This window comes from Orcinus orca, chromosome 11 (genome assembly GCF_937001465.1).
Source record: "Orcinus orca chromosome 11, mOrcOrc1.1, whole genome shotgun sequence".
Classification (NCBI taxonomy): Eukaryota; Metazoa; Chordata; class Mammalia; order Artiodactyla; family Delphinidae; genus Orcinus; species Orcinus orca.
This window is the reverse complement of record NC_064569.1, coordinates 83,469,405-83,487,772: the sequence shown is the minus strand read 5'-3', so window position 1 is coordinate 83,487,772 and position 18,368 is coordinate 83,469,405. Positions and strand designations below refer to the sequence as shown.

Below are 18,368 nucleotides of genomic sequence, written 5' to 3'. Positions count from 1 at the left end.
ATGCATATTTACATCATTTTCAAGGGAGAGACTGCAGCATCTTTAAAGCTATTTTAAAATTTAGTTTTTAGATTTGTATTCTCTTCTTTACTATGCCATGTCTATCTGATATAATGTCTTTTTGATATGATAAATTCCAAGGATATAATATAGTTATTCAAGCACGAAGTGTCGTTTTCTCCCTAGTTAAGATCAATGTAGTTTTCCAAAATGGGTTGTTATTTGTTTATAGCACCTGTTAGACCTGTGGGCCTTGTTTAGTTAAAGACTTAAACAAGAACCAAAACAACTCTTGTTTCCCTTAGTAAAAAATGAACCTCAGTTATTACTTTTTGAACTGGAAGTGAACTGGAGGAAAAAGAAAACCTGGTAGGTTTTGGTTTGTTTTGGGTGGGTTTGGGTTTTTTTTTGAGGGGGGGGTTGATTTTGGAGGTTTTTGTTTGTTTGTTTGTTTTGGTTTTGTTTTTTTCATATAATCTGGTTTGAACCAAACCCAAACAGTAACTTCAGTCACAGCTAAACTCAAATGGGAATTAAATTTGAAACCAATTGCTAGGGCTCTTCATCACTAATACCGGTTTTAAAGTTCTCTGAGAAAGAGAAAAGTGAAGAACGTAGCTTTTTAAAAACTTTCTGGATACTGAGCCACTTTGTAACTCTTGTAATGACTAGAACCAAGGTAGGAGAAAAGTTAGAAGACGGAGAAAGGAAAGTAGTTGAATCAGACCCAATTGGCAGAGTTACTTAGTGTCATCTCTTCCTCCCTCACAAGTCTCCAGTAAGCATTTCTATTCTGGCCCTTATCAGCAAAATCTTGTGGAAGTCCACAGGGACTGCAAATTTTAAATGGAGGAAGGTGGAGGACGACACAAGGTCTATGCATAGCACAGGTAAGACTGAGCAGAAGTTTAACCTTACTGTGAATCTTAAAAGTACTCAGTATCAATAAACAGGGCAGTCAGGTGTGTTACTTTGACTCAGACTTGTAACATGCCTAGAATACTGGGGTTTTAGTCATTTTTTAAATATTCTAAAATGTTTCTTTTTTAAAAAATCTTTAAGTACAGGCAAAAAGTGCTGAGAATTTTCATACGACCTAAAAGAAATCTACATCCAATTTTTTTTTTTCTTTTTTTTGCGGTACGCGGGCCTCTCACTGTGGTGGCCTCTCCCGTTTCGGAGCACAGGCTCCGGACGCACAGGCTCAGCGGCCATGGCTCACAGGCCCAGCGGCCATGGCTCACAGGCCCAGCCACTCCATGGCATGTGGGATCTTCCCGGACCGGGGCACGAACCCGTGTCCCCTGCATCGGCAGGCGGACTCTCAACCACTGCGCCACCAGGGAAGCCCTACATCCAATTTTTAAGCCCACCATCAGACTTAACCTTCAACCAAATAATGTTTTGCTTAAAACCCTATTTTCTGCTACAACTTTTACAACTGCTTTTATAACTTTTACAACTGCTGGGTTTAAGTGTCAGATGAAGCTTAGTAAAACCGTGGATTGCTTCTCTCTCCGGTTTCCAGGACATATTCAACCGAAAGTGGTATACCAAGAGATCCATTAATTTAAAATAGTTTCTCTTTTAAAGAACTGGATATGCAAATTGGATATTTTACAAATCTGAAATACCACAGTGGTTTTTTGTTTTGTTTTGTTTTGTTTTGCTTTTTGCGGTACGCAGGCCTCCCACTGCCATGGCCTCTCCCGCTGCGGAGCACAGGCTCCGGACGCGCAGGCTCAGCAGCCATGGCTCACGGGCCCAGCCGCTCCACGGCTTGTGGGATCTTCCCGGAGCAGGGCACGAACCCGTGTCCCCTGCATCGGCAGGTGGACTCTCAACCACTGTGCCACCGGGGAAGCCCAACAGTGTTTTTTTTCCCATGTTCAACTGTTAACTCCATATTTCTTCCTTTGTCTTCTTTTTTTCTCTTCAATAAAATGCACTGCCTTAGGAATAGGCGGGTGATGGATGCATCAAGAAGTTTTCAACTTATCTGACAAACTAGGTACCTTGTATTTTCCCCTCTTGTCCCAAATCAAGGTATTTCAGGTTTGCTTTAAACCCTTATAAAGAGGATGGATGGTTAAATGGATGGGAAAGATTGTTACCTTTCTATTTCTTCTCTGCTGAAACTTTCAGAGGTGGGGACAGTTACTGTTATTGATCATGTTACTTATAATATATCCGTAGTCATCTACACTTCAGAGTAGTAGTTCTCAACCAGGGGACATTTGGCAATGTCTAGAGATGTTTTTACTTGTCACAGTTGGGGAGTTTTTGTGGCATTTAGTGGGTAGAGGTCAGAGATTCTGCCAAACATCCTGTAGTGTACAGGATAGCCCTTCACAACAAAGAATTATCCAGCCCAAAATATCAATAGAGCCAAGGTTGAGAAACCTACCTTATGGTGGCCTAGTGGTTTAGAAGGAAAATGCAGAAAACATAAACATCTTAGAAATGAGCTTCAGCAGCCCATAAATGAAGCCAGGTGTATTTTGTCAAGTGACAGTGGCTTTCTAAAAAGTACATATTTATGTGTGTTATAGCAATAATTACATGGGGACAGACTCAGAAACATTTATTATGCTGAATAATCTTTGAAAAGCAGAGGTTCTTAAATGTGCCATGGATCCTTCGGCAGTCTAGTGAAATGAAATTAATGTTTTTAAATGCATAAAATAAAATGTGTAGATTACAAAAGATACCAATTACATACATAAAAATTCAAAATCGTGATATAGTAATATATCCTTTATTAAAGCATTAAGTTGTATAACAGGTAGCATATTTAATATTTTAGACTCTCAAAAACCAGCTCTAGAGAAGATAGATAATACCTTTATGGATAATTTAAAAAACATGATTTATCCACAGCAAAGATCTTCCCTAGCCAAGAGGAAAAGCCTTTTGTTGATCTGATTTTCAGAAAATCATTTACATAGTGGTTCTGAATTTGGGGTACATGAACTTGGATGGGGGAAAAAAATCATGTATATATATTTTTTTACCTTTAACTTAAATTTCACATTTTCTTTAAATTTGGTCAACAGAAATCACAATAGTATTAGGACCTATGACTCACCAATAGAAAGCACAGATTTTTTTTTATTAAATTACAGTTGTTTCAGATTTCTTTAGACTTCACAATTACCGTTGTTTCTAGATTAGATATCAAGAATATTCAGATAAATTATAACTAAAATATATTGATGCTTAGATCAGTGTCTTGCATGAATAAATCATTCATATAATCTTGTTTTATTAAAAAACCAGGTCATTTCATTTTGGTGAGGTTTTGATAATAGTAGATGAAAGTAGGTAAAATGAGTGCCAAAGCAAAAGATTGACATACCAGATGAATTTGCATCCAAAAAAAATTGGGAATTACTGCTCTGGAAAGTATAACTTTTTTCCCAAGCCTCTTTAATCTTCCTTATCAAGAAGTAGTTTTCTGAATAAACATTTTCATCCTTATTCCCTTATTTTCTAAGACTAGTATTTCAATCCTTAGCCTATCTTGTGTGAACATTTGAGTATCCATTTAAAGACAATTTATGATCTAATCCTGAAAAAAATGTTAATACCTATCTTTTAAAATAATTCCAGATAAACAGCATCTATTTTAGGAAATTTGATCAGAAAATTTTGATTCCCAGTATTCAGCACAATAGCATCTTAGTTTTAGTGAGAAGCAGGTTGATCATTTATTAGCTTTGAATAACAAAAATTATATCTATGCAATACTCAGGAATTTTCCATCTTTTTAAAAAAATTAATTAAACTTTATTTTTTAGAGCAATTTTAGGTTCACAGCAAAATTGAGCAGGAAATATAGAGTTCCCATTTATTCCTTGACTCCCACTCCCAACCCTTGTGCACAACATTCCCCATTATCAGCATGCCCCACCAGCATGGTACATTTATTACACTCAGTTTGTTACAGTCTGCATTGACACATCAACACCCAGAGTCTATGGCATCATGCTTTAACAAGCTGAAACACTCAAAAATATTTAGTATCTGGAGTTCGAGTGTTTGAGTTCAGATTATTTTACTTGTATAAAGACTCAGTTTTCTCATCTTTAAAAGAGAAATGCACATCAGAACTACAATGAGGTATCACCTCATACTGGTCAGAATGGCCATCGTCAAAAAATCTGCAAACAATAAATGCTGGAGAGGGTGTGGAGAAAAGGGAACCCTCCTGCACTGTTGGTGGGAATGTAAATTGATACAGCCACTATGGAGAACAGTATGGAGGTTCCTTAAAAAACAAAATAGAACTACCATACGACCCAGCAATCCCACTACTGGGCATATGCCCTGAGAAAACCATGATTCAAAAAGTCACTTGTACCCCAGTGTTCATTGCAGCACTATTTACAATAGCCAGGACATGGAAATAACCTAAATGTCCATCGACAGATGAATGGATAAATAAAATGGAACATTACTCAGCCATAAAAACGAATGAAAGTAGGTTTTTAGAGATGTGGATGGACCTAGAGTCTGTCATACAGAGTGAAGTAAGTCAGAAAGAAAAACAAATATCGTATATTAACACATATATGTGGAATCTAGAAAACTGGTACAGATGAACCTATTTGCAGGGCAGAAATAGAGATGCAGATGTAGAGAACAGGTATGTGGACACGGGTGGGGGAAGGGGAGGGTGGGATGAATTGGAAGATTAGTTCTGACAAAAATACACTGCTATGTGTAAAATAGATAGCTAGTGAGAACCTGCTGTGTATTTCAGGGACCTCAGCTTGGTGCTCTGTGATGACCTAGACGGGTGGGATGAGGGGGAAGGAGGGGATGTATATATATATATACATATAGCTGAGTCACTTTATTGTACAGCAGAAACTAACATAACATTGTAAAGAAATTATACTCCAATAAAAATTAATTAATTAATTAAAAAATAAAATTGGCATCATAGGGACTTCCCTGGAGGTCCAGTGGTTAAGACTTTGCCTTCCAGTGCAGGCGTGCAGGTTCAATCCCTGGTCGGGGGGCTAAGATTCCTAATGCCTCATAGCCAAAAAACAAAACAGAAGCAATATTGTAACAAGTTCAATAAAAGTGGTTCACAGGGACTTCCCTGGTGGCGCAGTGGTTAAGAATCTGCCTGCCAATGCAGGGGAAACGGGTTTGAGCCCCAGTCCGGGAATATCCCACATGCCGCTGAGCAACTAAGCCCATGCGCCACAACTACCGAGGCTGCGCTCTAGAGCCCACAAGCCACAACCACTGAGCCTGCATGCTGCAACTACTGAAGCCCGCGCGCCTAGAGTCCGTGCTCTGTAACAAGAAAAGCCACCACAGTGAGAAGCCTAAGCACCGCAACGAAGAGTAGCCCCCGCTCAGCAACAAAGACCCAACGCAGCCAAAAATGAAATAAATAAATAAATTTATTTTTAAAAAATATGGTCCACATCAAAAAAAATTGGCATCATAATAGTTTCTACTTCATAGACTTGGTGTGAGATTTCAAATGATACTTGCATATACAGTGTAGCATACTAAGGTAAATGCTCAGATGTTTACAGTGATGATGATTATTGCTTAAAAGTACATATTTATATAAATATATTAAAACAAAAATGAATTTTTATTTCATTTTTTCTTTTTCTGTGTTCACTTATTTTAATCAAAACAATGTATGCATTTTAAAATAAGTTAGAAATTATTCACTTTACAAATTAACTTGCTGTGGGATTTCTGCAGTTACTAAGCTTCTGCAGTGAATTAAATGACTGATTTGTCAAAATTTAATTTCCGTGATTTTCAGGAAAACGTATAATTTGCAGAGGAATTTATCCATATGATGTTTTATAAGCCTGTGTTTATATTTGTATCAAAGCCTTATGTAAACAAATCCTAGAAATCAAGGTTAAACTTAACTTCAAATGCCATTAAAACTAGATTCTAATGTTTTATTTCTAAATTATATCTTTGTAGATATCAAGAATGCTCATCTAAAAAATAAGTGTCTTGTGAAGAAGTACTAACTACTCTATGGTTGCTTTCAGTTTTCTCCCCCTCTAAATATGGGCAAAATGATCATTTCTTGGGGTGTTAAAATTCTGCTTATGAGTTAGTCAAGATCTTGATAATATCCCAGAAAGCAATCAGAATGCTGCACATCTGCCAACTAGTAAACTGGCCAACTGCTTGTAGGCTGTGTCACTAATAATGTTTAGGATGAGGGAGTTTTAAATAAATGTTCTTATGGATCATATTTTATGATGTTACTTTTATTTGTGTGGGAGTATATATATGGCTAATTTAATTGTACAGAATAACTAGAGCATGGTAAGTTCTTGGTTCTGGTTTATCTTAGATTTTGATGGTAGGTTGATTCCTTTTGCTTTTTTAGTATTCTTTCTTATTTTTTCTCTTTGTTTTAATTCTTTCCGACATTAACTACTCATCTTACAGTTTCATCCTTTTTTACTTTTCAAACTTGAAAAGTTTGTATTTGGGACTAATTGTATATATTTATGTGTTTAAGTAATTTATAAAGGCAGATACTGTTCCATTCTGTTTTGGGCTAATTTTTATTCTTGTGTTCTGTGAAGAATTCCTTCATTCAACAACAAATAATTATTAGGCTTCTGTTAAGTGTCCAGTACTGTTCTGGCACTAGGGGTATAACAGTGAATAAAAACCTTTGTCCTCAGAGGAGTTTACATTCTGGTCCCAGTGATTGATTATGGCTCTGATAATGAGTTTGATAAGGCTGAAAATGTAACTTTTTCTTTTCTGTGAATACAGCTTTATAAAATAACCATGAAGCATGCTAATGAAGTTAATAGAATACTTGAGTTCCCATTCTTACTCATATAAATAAGAGAGTAGTATGTTAGAAAATCACAAATATTTAAACCATAGTTTTTATTATTTTCAAATCTGCTGTTTGTTATCCTTGTTAACGGTTTATTTTTAATCAGACTTTATTCTTTTTTTTTTTCCCTTTGGAGTTCATTCTTTTGTTTCTAATCTTTCTTTTCCAGAAACTGGCAGACCTTTCTCTTCGTATCCAGCAAATTGAAACAACTCTCAATATTTTAGATGCAAAGGTTTGTATTTCTGAATAATTTATAGGATAAACTTTGCTCTACATATACCAGCTTTCTCAGTCACACTTAACTTTAATTGCGTTTAGAGATGAATTCAATTTAGCTCCTGCATCCATGAAATGGTGCAGTGTTTTCTTTTGTTTAATTTATTATAATTGCAAAGGAAATGATCTTCATTATGAACCACTAACCGAGTCTGTTTAAATGTTTCTTTCATTATTTGAATCAAAAGCATAATGAGTAACATGTTAACAAATTGAACTGTTACATAGTTTACTTCATTTGATGGAAAACTCACAATTATCTTAATAGTAATCATTGATAACACAGGAAAAATTATGTAAAACTTTACATGTCTCCAGAGCAAAATTTGGAGAAAATATCACCTATTTTCCATTTGTAAATATATTAAATATATTAAAGAATACCAATTTTGATGTCAGAAATTACAAAAGATAACTTTTTATCTTATAACAGCAAAAATAGAAGCGTTGTTTGATTTGAAGCTTGCAGGTTTTGTGTCCTTTTCTATATAAAATAATGGAGATGCTAGTATATTTTTGTGACTTTGTCCTTTTTTTTCTTTAACATCTTTATTGGAGTATAATTGCTTTACAATGGTGTGTTAGTTTCTGCTTTATAACAGAGTGAATCAGCTATACATATGTGACTTTGTCCTTTTATCCAAAAGTTTGATCTGAAAAAATATGTATTGAATGTTTATAAGGAAGTGAAATGACTAATATCTTTTAACATAAGGATCAGAATGTCTAGCTTGTACTTTCTACATCTTCCTGTGGACTTCAGCCACTGTATTTCCCTCAGAACATTTCTGTAGATTGTAATTTAGGATACTTGGCTTTGAACATGTTCAAGATAGTCTCTTAGTAGCCATACCCACTTGAAACTATTTGGGCCATAGCCACTGTGCTAAATACTGTCATCAGTCAACAGTTCTCAATGAATATTGCTTCTTCAGGTCCTATTACCATTGGTTTTTCATTATTCTTTATAATGAATATGTGTATTATTTTAATGTTTGTGGAATTCTTAAGTTAGAGTTCAAGGTCACAAGTTAAGTTGCCATATGGACAGATTAACCTTAATTTTTTCCATGGCCATAGAGTTAATCCTCAGAGTTAGCCAAACATTTGACAAATGTATATCATTGATATCAGGATGAAATCAGAAAAGAGGGTTTGCATGGATCTTGCAAATCCAACCTGAAATGCTTAACCACTGACAACATGCTCATTTTTTGTGTATGAAAAATAATGCATTTTAGTAACATTCAGTGATGTTACTAAAGAAAAAAAAAGGAATAAGCTATATCATACATTAAAATGTGGCAAGAGTTTTCTCATTTCCCAGATTATTCAAACTTAAAATGTGCTACAAAGCACATTTTGAGGGGAGGGGTAACAAAATATGTTTAATAAAAATCTTTTTGCAACTTTGTGAGCTAGATTTTCTTATCCCCACTTTACAGGTAAGAAAATTGAGGCCTAGGACGATTTACACAGCGTCACATATTTTGTGACTTAGACCTAGGCAATATGACTCCAAATCCCACGCTCTCATTCCTTACACTAGGATTCCTTAGATTTTAAAAATAATTCCTGAGAAAGAATGGTGATATGCTAAATTAGATTGGTGAGAAATTCTTCAAAAATATTTTATTCGTGAATGCCTTTCACTTTTAAGTAGTTTATGGCATGGAGAATTTCAACCAAAGATGAGATTTTATAAACCTATTTCTACAGGCTTAAAAACTTAAGACAGCTATTTAAAACACACACACACACACACACACACACACACACACACACACTTAGAAACTTAGTGTTTAAGAACCTAATATTATCCTCATATACCAACATTAATTTTCTTTTCTCAGTTGTCATCTATCCCAGGGCTAGATGATGTCACATTTGAAGTATCTCCTGTAAGTGTCACTAGGATCACAAATGAAACACATTCTGAAACCACTTCAGAGCAATCACAGGTAAGTATTTAAGTTCCGGGAAACATGAGCAGATATCTTGGTTGAACCAAATAGACCTAATCAGCAGGTTTGAAGAAAGAAGTTAAATAAAAATGTAATACTTTGAATAGTAATATTTTAAACCTTAAGATAGAAAATGAAGTTTGAAAAAAAGTTATTAGCTTTTCATTTGTTATTTTGAAGGGCTTCCTAAAGTTAATATTTTTCTTGCCTATAAAAAAAAGAAAACCTATACAGAACTAGGAAAAATCTTGAATATAATTGTTTTCTTCAAGTTCACTATGGAAGTTTTTTTCTTAGTTCTTATAAGAAATGTATCTTTTAAATGTTTTATTATAAAAACTTTCAAACGTGAACAAAAATAGAATAGTACAATGAATACCCAAATGCCCATTACCTGGATTCACCAGTTAAGATTTTGTTGCAAATGCTTCATCTTTTTTTGTCACTTACTGAAGTGAATTCCAGGCATCATGTTATTTCACCCCTGTATAATTCCTTGTGAAAAGTTCTGAAATTTTCTTGTGTAACCACAATGCCTTTATCATATACAATATAATTAACAATAATTCCCTGGTAATATCTAACTCCTTGTTGCCTGAAGTCTGCTCCATGGGCCAGCAGCCTCAGAATCACCTGAGGGCCTGTTAGAAATGCGGGATTTCAGGCTCTACCCCACACTTAAGGAATCAGAATCTGCATTTTAACAAGATTCCTATGTGATTTGTAGACTTGAAATTTGAGAGATCCTGATCTAAGAAATACCAGTTTTGGGAGTTGATTTGTTTAAATCAACATCCTAGTAAGACCCATGCTTTGTGTTTGTTTCTTAATGTCTTAATGTTCATTTATGCTCTGTATAAATTTAAATTTTATATGACTTTTTATTTCAAGAAATAAAAATTCTTTATTGTTTAAGAACAGATAATCTCTAGTGTATCTCAGTGAGGTATTAAAATCCAAAATAAAATAATCACTAAAATGGTGGTCTAACAAGTAGTACCAAGCAAGCAGACTTCCTATCTGTATGGAATTCTGCATTTGTACCTGGAGGTACTTTTCACAGGATATTTTTTAGATCATGATGGTGTTGACCATGATGATAATAACTAAACATGTAAAGGTTTTTACTGTGTGAGGCGTGCTAAGTGCTTTTTATAAATTAAATAAATTCTCACAACAGCCCTATGTCTACAGATAACGTCAAATGAGGTACACAGAGGTTAAGTAACTTGCTGAAGGTAAACTGTAAGAGCTGGAATTTTAACCCAGGCAATCTGGTGTCAAGAATCCTAGCTCTTATATGCTACACTGCACTGTCTCCAGCACCTGTGTTGAACTTGTTAAACATATTGAGTACATGTGGTACAAGGCCCTGTGGGATGAGCCATATATTTAGAGATATTATGTATTTGGGGAATGAATTAGATGACCATTTACTTAATAATTAGATATTAGAAAATTTAACATCCACTTAATATAACAAATTCCATTATGATGGCCACTGGACTATATATAATATACAAGAGTAAATCCAGATGTTTAGAGGAGTTTAACTTCACAAGGTTTTTTCAGTTAAAGATGGACCATTCTTTCTCTAGAACAAGGCATGTGTAAAAAATATTAAATGTTTCCACCCTACCTAGTAATTATTCTTTGGAGGATACTAACTGTCATATGTTTCTATAAATTTCTAAAATGGTATCTAACTTTTAATATTAATTTTTCCAGGTGTTATTGTGCATGCCATCTATAATATGTATTTTAAAACTTATGCAGCTGTGTTGGTCTTGCCTATTTAAGGTCTCAAAAAACTGATTATGAGTAATCACAACTGAATTATCTAAAATTCAGAATGACCTGATATTCTGGCAGTTTTATTTAAAAATAGTATATTAATTCATTTGGAGAATTTATGAAGTGTTGTTGGCTTCCTGAGTTTTAAAAATGTCCTAAAATTGTGTCTTGATTGGATTAATAAAATCAGCATGTTCAGCATGTTCTTAATATTGAAATCAACTTTTTAATTTCTTCTCCATTGTTTTTAGTTGGTATATTTTATGTAAAATATTTTGAAATGGACTGAAGTATTGCTTAACACAGAATTTCCATTGACATTACAGTCAGCTCACTTATCAGATAAAGGATAATCATGAACTTTTTTTTTAATCATCCATTCATTACAATCTCCAATCTATTGATATATATGAGTCAAAGACCCAAGGTTTGCATGCTGATTTTTCTGCAACTTTAATTTCATGGTTCAGATCTTATCATTACTCACAATAGAACATCCAATTGTGCAGATTCAGATTAATTTGAGAATAAAATGAAGGACAGTTGAGAAATATGAGAGAGGATTTGGGTCATTCAAATAGCAAAGGTGTAAGACCTGACATAATTAAACCTTGTTGAGGTCTTAGTTATTAGGCCAAAGTTAAAGGCTGAGTTTTAAAATCCATTGGTCTTATATGTAATTATCATTTGCTCCATTGTGCTACTCTATGAGTTTATTGTTCCTATTTTTTTAAAAGCATACTTGGGTCTTGTTTGAATTTTTTATTTAATTAAATGTTTTGGACAGTTTGTAATTATGTATTTTACAGATGAATGTGTATATATACATATATATACACACACATACACACACACGTGCGTGCACATTTTTGTACACTTGACACTGTCATATAACAGGAGTAACCTAAAGAATTTTTGGATGTTTTATTTGCTTCAGCATTTAAAAGAGATTTAATTTATATTTGAATTATCTGAGGAAAAACCTTAACATATAATTCATATTTTAAAAACTATGAATACTTAAAGATTTTTTTGATTTATTTACAATTTCAGCATAGATAGGTAGACATAAAATTGATTTTATTCAGTTAAGGAACTTTTAATGCTAACATACAGATAGTGAGTCAGAATTCACTAACTAGACTTACTCTAAATGTTTAGGTTGATAGAAAAATCAAGAACTGTATATAGACAGTCATAGCTTTGCACTAAAGTGAAGATAGGGTTCCAATATGGACAAGTTTCAGTTAACATTGTACCACGCAAAGTTGAGAACTGCCTATACGATAAAAACATTTTTGTCCATAAAGACCATTCCCCAGTATTCTTCATTATAAGTAGTAGTTTTTATAATGTTAATAATTTCATCAGTAGCTGAAATATATAAAAACATAATTTTGTCTGAGAAATGGGTTTCTCTTCCACAAGTTCTCCAGGCATTGCCTTTAAAGATGTTAGAATAGCCATATCCACTTAGAACAAGATTATTCGATGAATGAGGAATATAACTGTTTAGACGGTATAGATACCCAGAAAATCAATTTTCTGTCCGCTACAGTTGAACAATTGACAAATCAGATAGCATTATTAGCTTTATTAAAAGTTGTATTAAAATAATAGGTCCATCAATAATTCATGTTTTTTATCAGCACTTGGGACAAGTAAAGCAGAATTCTAATTTTTTAATGCCATGAATGTATTTACATCTTTACGGAACAATATAGTGTTGATATTAAGTGTAACTTCCTCTGAAATCATATTTAAGTATTTGTAAATATTTGGAAACATATATCCCATAATTAAGTTATTGGTAAATTTAGAAATATGATTTTTTTCTGATATTGATTGCTTTAGAATTATAAAAAGAAACATCCCTTATAAGTAACATGACGGACCCCTTTTGTGAATTGTCTAAAGTTTTATACGCAATACTCTCTACAGCTGAACAGTTTACAAGACTCTGGACCACAGGAAAGTGAAGTAACACCAGAAAATATCTTAACTGTAGCCAAGGATCCAAGATATGCCAGATATCTCAAAATGGTTCAAGTGGTAAGCTAATTTGGTCTGTCTTCTCTGTCTAGCAGCCTCCTCTGAAATTCTTAACCCTGGAGGTTCCATTGTTATTTTTTCAATCTGAGAAAACTGCTAAACCGAGTGACCAAGTTTTCTACTCTCTTACTTCTTTTCTATGTTTAATGAATGCCCTGATAAAGAGTAAGCAGAAGTCGAATCTTTCTAATTAAAACTGACCTCACACTTCAAATTAACATAGTTTAGTATAGATTTATGTAAATTTTTTGCTTTACGTAATCTTTGCAAATCTTGAATGTATCAGATAGAGGAATGAAAGTGGACTATTCACTTAGTAAATCGTATGGCTTTAGCTTAATTTCCTGTATGCTAACACAAATGGTTTTTTGTGTATTTTTATTCTGAATTTCACCTGTCAATAGTTTCATTCATAGAAAAGAGCATAAGTCACTTGACCATGTAAGGTAATGCTTTTAATATTATGACTTGAGAATGTGTATTTTTTCTAAGAAATCATTACATGGTATGCAAAAAAGTACAACACAATATTTGCTCTTCTATAACAGCAGAAGTTCATTTCATTCCTGTAGAAAGTCCTATTACAGTAGTTGAAGGAGCTAGCTGTCCATTTTTCAGTTGATCAGAAAATTAATGCTTCTGTAAAATTCTGTTATCAGGCAAAAGAAGGACTGATATTAAAGAAGAACAGTTTTGCTGTTCTTGGCATTATTTATCACCAAAATAATTTAAAAACTAAGACTGTCTGACAACCAGAAAGAATAGATTGGCTATTTAGAAGCTACATTGGTGACAATGGGGAGAAGAAAGTACATTCACTTTCTCTAGCTGTCAGAAGTAGCTGTGTCACTTTCAAAATTCTTAATTGACAGTCAAAGCTCTGGGCTTTAGGCTTTGGGGAAAAAAACAGACTTTGGGTTGAAAATATAAATTTTTTAAACTAATAAAAATAAAATAGAGCTAGTTTGAGTGTGAATCATGATAAATGAATTTTTAAAACTAAAACCCAGGAAAGCTTAAGCTAAGCTTAAAATATGGACTGTTAAAAAATATGTCTTTGACACTTTCAAACAAAAGATGAAAAGTTTCAGAGTAACTCTGAAAGGCTTTTTATTTAGTTTCTTCTTGCCTAACCTATATAAAATAGGAAATGGGAAAATCTACTTGATATCTATGACTGCCTTGAAATATTTGATAGAAGACCACATCTTAGGTTAATTGTTATATTCTTAATACATTGCCTCTGACTTTACAAGAATTTGAAAAATCCTCATTTTTCTTTTCAGTATTAATCCACTGTCCTTTTATTCCACAAATATTAAACACTTACCCTAGGTACCATATTAGATATTGTCTAGATTTATTTAGCCAACTAAGGTTCACAGACACCACTTGACATTTTTATTTTTGTTATTAATTACTTAGACAAATTTCATTGCTTTTCAGAATTTCATATATAATATATATCATATGTTTGCATGTATATATGTAAATGATTCTTTACATATTTATTCTTCTAATCATGTAGCTTACCATCTCACTAGGAATAAAAGCCAAAGTCCTTCAGAGGCCCGTGAGATGCTATACAATTTAGTTCCCTAATTACCTTTCTAATCTCATATCTTCACTCACTCTGCTCCAGCTCTACTGTCCTCCTTGATGTTCCTTGAATAAATATATGGACAGTCGCGTGTCTTGGGGCCTTTGCATCAGTTCTCTCTGCCTGAAACACTTTTCCCAAATATCTTTATGGTTTTGCTCCCTCTCTTCCTTCAAATATTTGCAGAAATATTACCTTCTTTCTAGTCCCATTCCTTTTATTCCTTCCCTACTATATTTTTCTTCATATAACCATCTAATTATATGCAAAACACTACATATTTTACGTACATTGTTTGTGTCTCTACTGCTCCTAGAATATACACCTTTTTGTTTACTGCCCTATTCCCAGTTCCTAGAACCATACCTGGCACATAGTATTTACCTATGAATGAAAATGATGGTATTGTTCTCTATACTGTTTTAACTTTTGATAGGTTTTGGTGATAGATTTCTTTTTTACACTAGCTCAGTGGTTTTTAGAGTAAAAAACTTGTTCAAGATATAGGTTTCTAGTTCCCACCCTACTAAATGAGAATCTTTGCAGTTGGGACTCAGAGCCAGAGCATACGTGCTTTGAGAAATGCTCTTCTGATTAAGAACTGTTTAAAAATATTTTACACTGTTTTGTTTTTTTTTTTAAATAAATTTATTTATTTACTTTACTTTTGGCTGCGTTGGGTCTCCATTGCTGTGCGCAGATTTTCTCTAGTTGTGGCGAGCAGGGGCTACTCTTCATTGCGGTGCGCGGGCTTCTCATTGCAGTGGCTTCTCTTGTTGCGGAGCACAGGCTCTAGGCATGTGGGCTTCGGTAGTTATGGCACGTGAGCTCAATAGTTGTGGCTCGCGGGCTCTAGAGTGCAGGCTCAGTAGTTGTGGTGCACGGACTTAGTTGCTCCGTGGCATGTGAGATCTTCCCAGACCAGGGCTCAAACCCATGTCCCCTGCATTGGCAAGCAGATTCTTAACCACTGCACCACCAGGAAAGCCCCTTTACACTGTTTTATAACACCAAATAATTTTTATCTCAAAACATTTAAAAAGTTGATAGTTTTATTTCTTATATTTTAAACTATCTAATTCTGTAGCAGTATCTGGCACTTAGCTTTAGCCCATCCTTTTTGCTTGGTGTCACCATGAGCAGGGGTTTAATTTTTTCTGCCTCAGACTTTTTGTTTTTAGCCCAATTTCCTTGATTTTAGTCCTTTGCCTCTCTTCTGCCTTTTGTACGGGTGTTTCTAATTCCTGAACATTTCCAGTGTTCTGGAAGTGCTGCTTCTTTGTGGTATCCTTCTCTTCAGGCACATGGACTTGGCCTTCCTTTGCTATGCTAAGTCATCATTCTTTTATCTGCTTTTAATTTCCATGTATTGTGGTTCGTGTATGCCTCTTAGTCATTAAAATTGGAGTTCGTGTTATTTCTTTTTGCCTTATTGTTTGGGGGTAATAATTTTCAAGAAGAAAGCAGGGACCAACATCTTTGCTTTGAAATTATAAGTTCATCCAAGTTAAATTTAATTTTATTGTTTTTAGTTCATCATGCCAACCTGTATCCCAGAATCTTATTACCCAACTTTTGTTTCCTACTGCTCCCTGTCCTACATTTCATTCTTCAAACAAAACCACAAAACTTTCTCAATATAAGCTCCATGCTTTCCCACCTCTGAATCTAGATTCCCCTTCTCTTGACCACTACATGTCCAAATTCTACTCATCTGACATGTTCCTATGAACACTTTCACTAAATTATCCCAGATTCTGAACCCACCAACACATAAAGCCAGAAGTGATATCTTCCTTCGTCTATCTGTCCAACCACTTTATCTGTATTTTTTCTCACTTCATATCTTGTCCTTTGATAATTTTAAAATATTTTTATCTACTTGTGTTGAAAAGGAAATGAGTGGAAGAACTATATCTTGATCGATCTTTGTATTCACTTTAACACCTTACCTAAAAAGGTGCTCAATCAATATTTGTTTTTTTATTGGTGGTTTTTTGTTTGTTTGTTTGTTTTTTGGTTGTTTGAGGGTTTTTTGGCCGAGCTGTACGGCATGCAGGGATCTTACTTCCCTGACCAGGGATCAGACCGGTGCCCACTGCACTGGACTCCCAGGGAAGTCCCAATATTTGCTGAATGTACTATTTTATCCTGCATATTATAACTCTCTTTCTCAACTTTGTGTCCTCCAGAAATGTACAAATGTGCTCCTATTTCTTCAAGTTACCGATTTAAAATATTTTGTAGAACCAAACCAAGAATAGACCAAGTAGAGGTCTCCCTCAAGGTTGATGTGAACCTGCCAATCTTTATTCTTTCGATGATAGTTATTAAGCCATCCATAAATCCACTGTTTGTCCTGTTTCCTAAGAATATCATGAGTGACTGTCAAAATATCCAACCAGAGATGTAGCAACATGTTTGACAATGCCCAGGATTGTCTTTCATTGGCATAGTCACTACTAGACTTCCTATCACTTCTGCATCATCATTCAGTTCTGGCATTTTTTTTAGATTTAAGTATGAAATCGTTAAATCAGTTCCCCTCATTGCTTCCTCTATTTGTTGGAGGATGAAATTTTCAACAGGGTAACTTAGGAATTTATCAGATGCTCTGATTTGAACAAAATTAAGCTGCCAGTACAGGTAAAGAGCTAATGTCTCCACCCATCATTGTGGTATCTTATCCTTGTGCTTGTTTGCAACATGTTTTAGGAAAATTTGACTTAAATCCTCCATCTGTTCAGGTGGCCAAAAAGTATGTTCCTTCTGTTAGTACAACTATTGCCTTCTTTTAACCTCATTTAGGGATTCCTTTATCCCTTGTTCAAGAATTTCCATATATATGTGTATGTATTGGTTTAAAGGTATCTTCCGCCTTCCATTATAAAACATTGTAAGATACTCCTTTCAAATGCCAGTTCCCATTCATGGATTCCTAAGTGTTAATCCCTGAGATTTACTTATGTTGAAATTTCAGGTTTGCTATATACAAATAGACAAACACACACTTTTTTTTAAACTATTGGATTTTTTTTCTATTTGTTTATATCTCTTCTTTTAATCAGTACCTGATAGTTCTTTTACTCTGCTTTTCTCCCCTGTGGTGTTATTATTGTTCATAGTCTTACAGTTTTAATTGAGGAATTTTTTTATCCTTTGATTTCAGTTTAAAGCCCCTTGATCATACCTATGGGTCTTGCTAAGCATAAAATTTTGGTTCTTCTGAACTACTTAACACTTTTCCAGAAGTATAATCATTCTAGTGTCATAAGTCATCACCTAAAATATTGATTCAGCAGCATCTGCATAGCTAGTTGTGTTTCCTGTATCTGTATTTTTACAAAACTATAATTTTAAAGAACAAATTACGATACTACCCTGCTTTAGAAAATGCCTCACAGAAGTAGAGTCATTAGAGACCCACTGCAATCTGTATTATTGAATCTTCCAATTTCTGTCATTGATATGGGAAGAATCTAGATAGTTTTGTATCTCTATACTCCAGGATAGTAAATTGCCTTCCTGTTTTTTTGTGTTAGTCTTCTATGCTGTTTATTCTTCCAAGGTGATTCAGTTCCTTGAGAGTGACTGAGAACAAACAGGGTTCAGAGGGATATAGGTAGAAAGAAAAACAAATTTGATGTAAGAGCCTAACCCCAGCTAATTCTAGAGGGTAGCTTTATTAGAAATTGCCTTATCAATACTAGAAAGTGTTTCACTTTCCCAAAAAGATTGTAGATTTTCATTAAAATGCCCAATTTTTCTTAACCTTAGAGGGTGACTAAGGTTTCTCTTGCTTACCCACCACTAAAACTTT

General features: G+C 34.2%; 1 protein-coding gene and 1 long non-coding RNA gene across 4 annotated transcripts in view; both read left to right on the top strand.

Moving 5' to 3' along the window:
* The window catches only part of LOC125960514 (uncharacterized), a 234,738-nt gene that overhangs the window by 91,684 nt on the left and 124,686 nt on the right, over nucleotides 1-18,368 (top strand). The window lies entirely within an intron of this gene.
* WASHC3 (WASH complex subunit 3) overlaps nucleotides 1-18,368 on the top strand; it is a 53,427-nt gene that overhangs the window by 4,929 nt on the left and 30,130 nt on the right. For all 3 annotated transcript variants that reach the window (XR_007470247.1, XM_004269460.4, XM_049694740.1), the window contains exons 3-5: nucleotides 7,029-7,094; nucleotides 8,992-9,099; nucleotides 12,838-12,948. Coding sequence is in view for 2 of the 3 variants with exons in the window: in XM_004269460.4 (XP_004269508.1) it covers nucleotides 7,029-7,094; nucleotides 8,992-9,099; nucleotides 12,838-12,948 (285 nt within the window). In the remaining variant the exon portion in view is untranslated. The remainder of the gene's footprint in view (nucleotides 1-7,028; nucleotides 7,095-8,991; nucleotides 9,100-12,837; nucleotides 12,949-18,368) is intronic.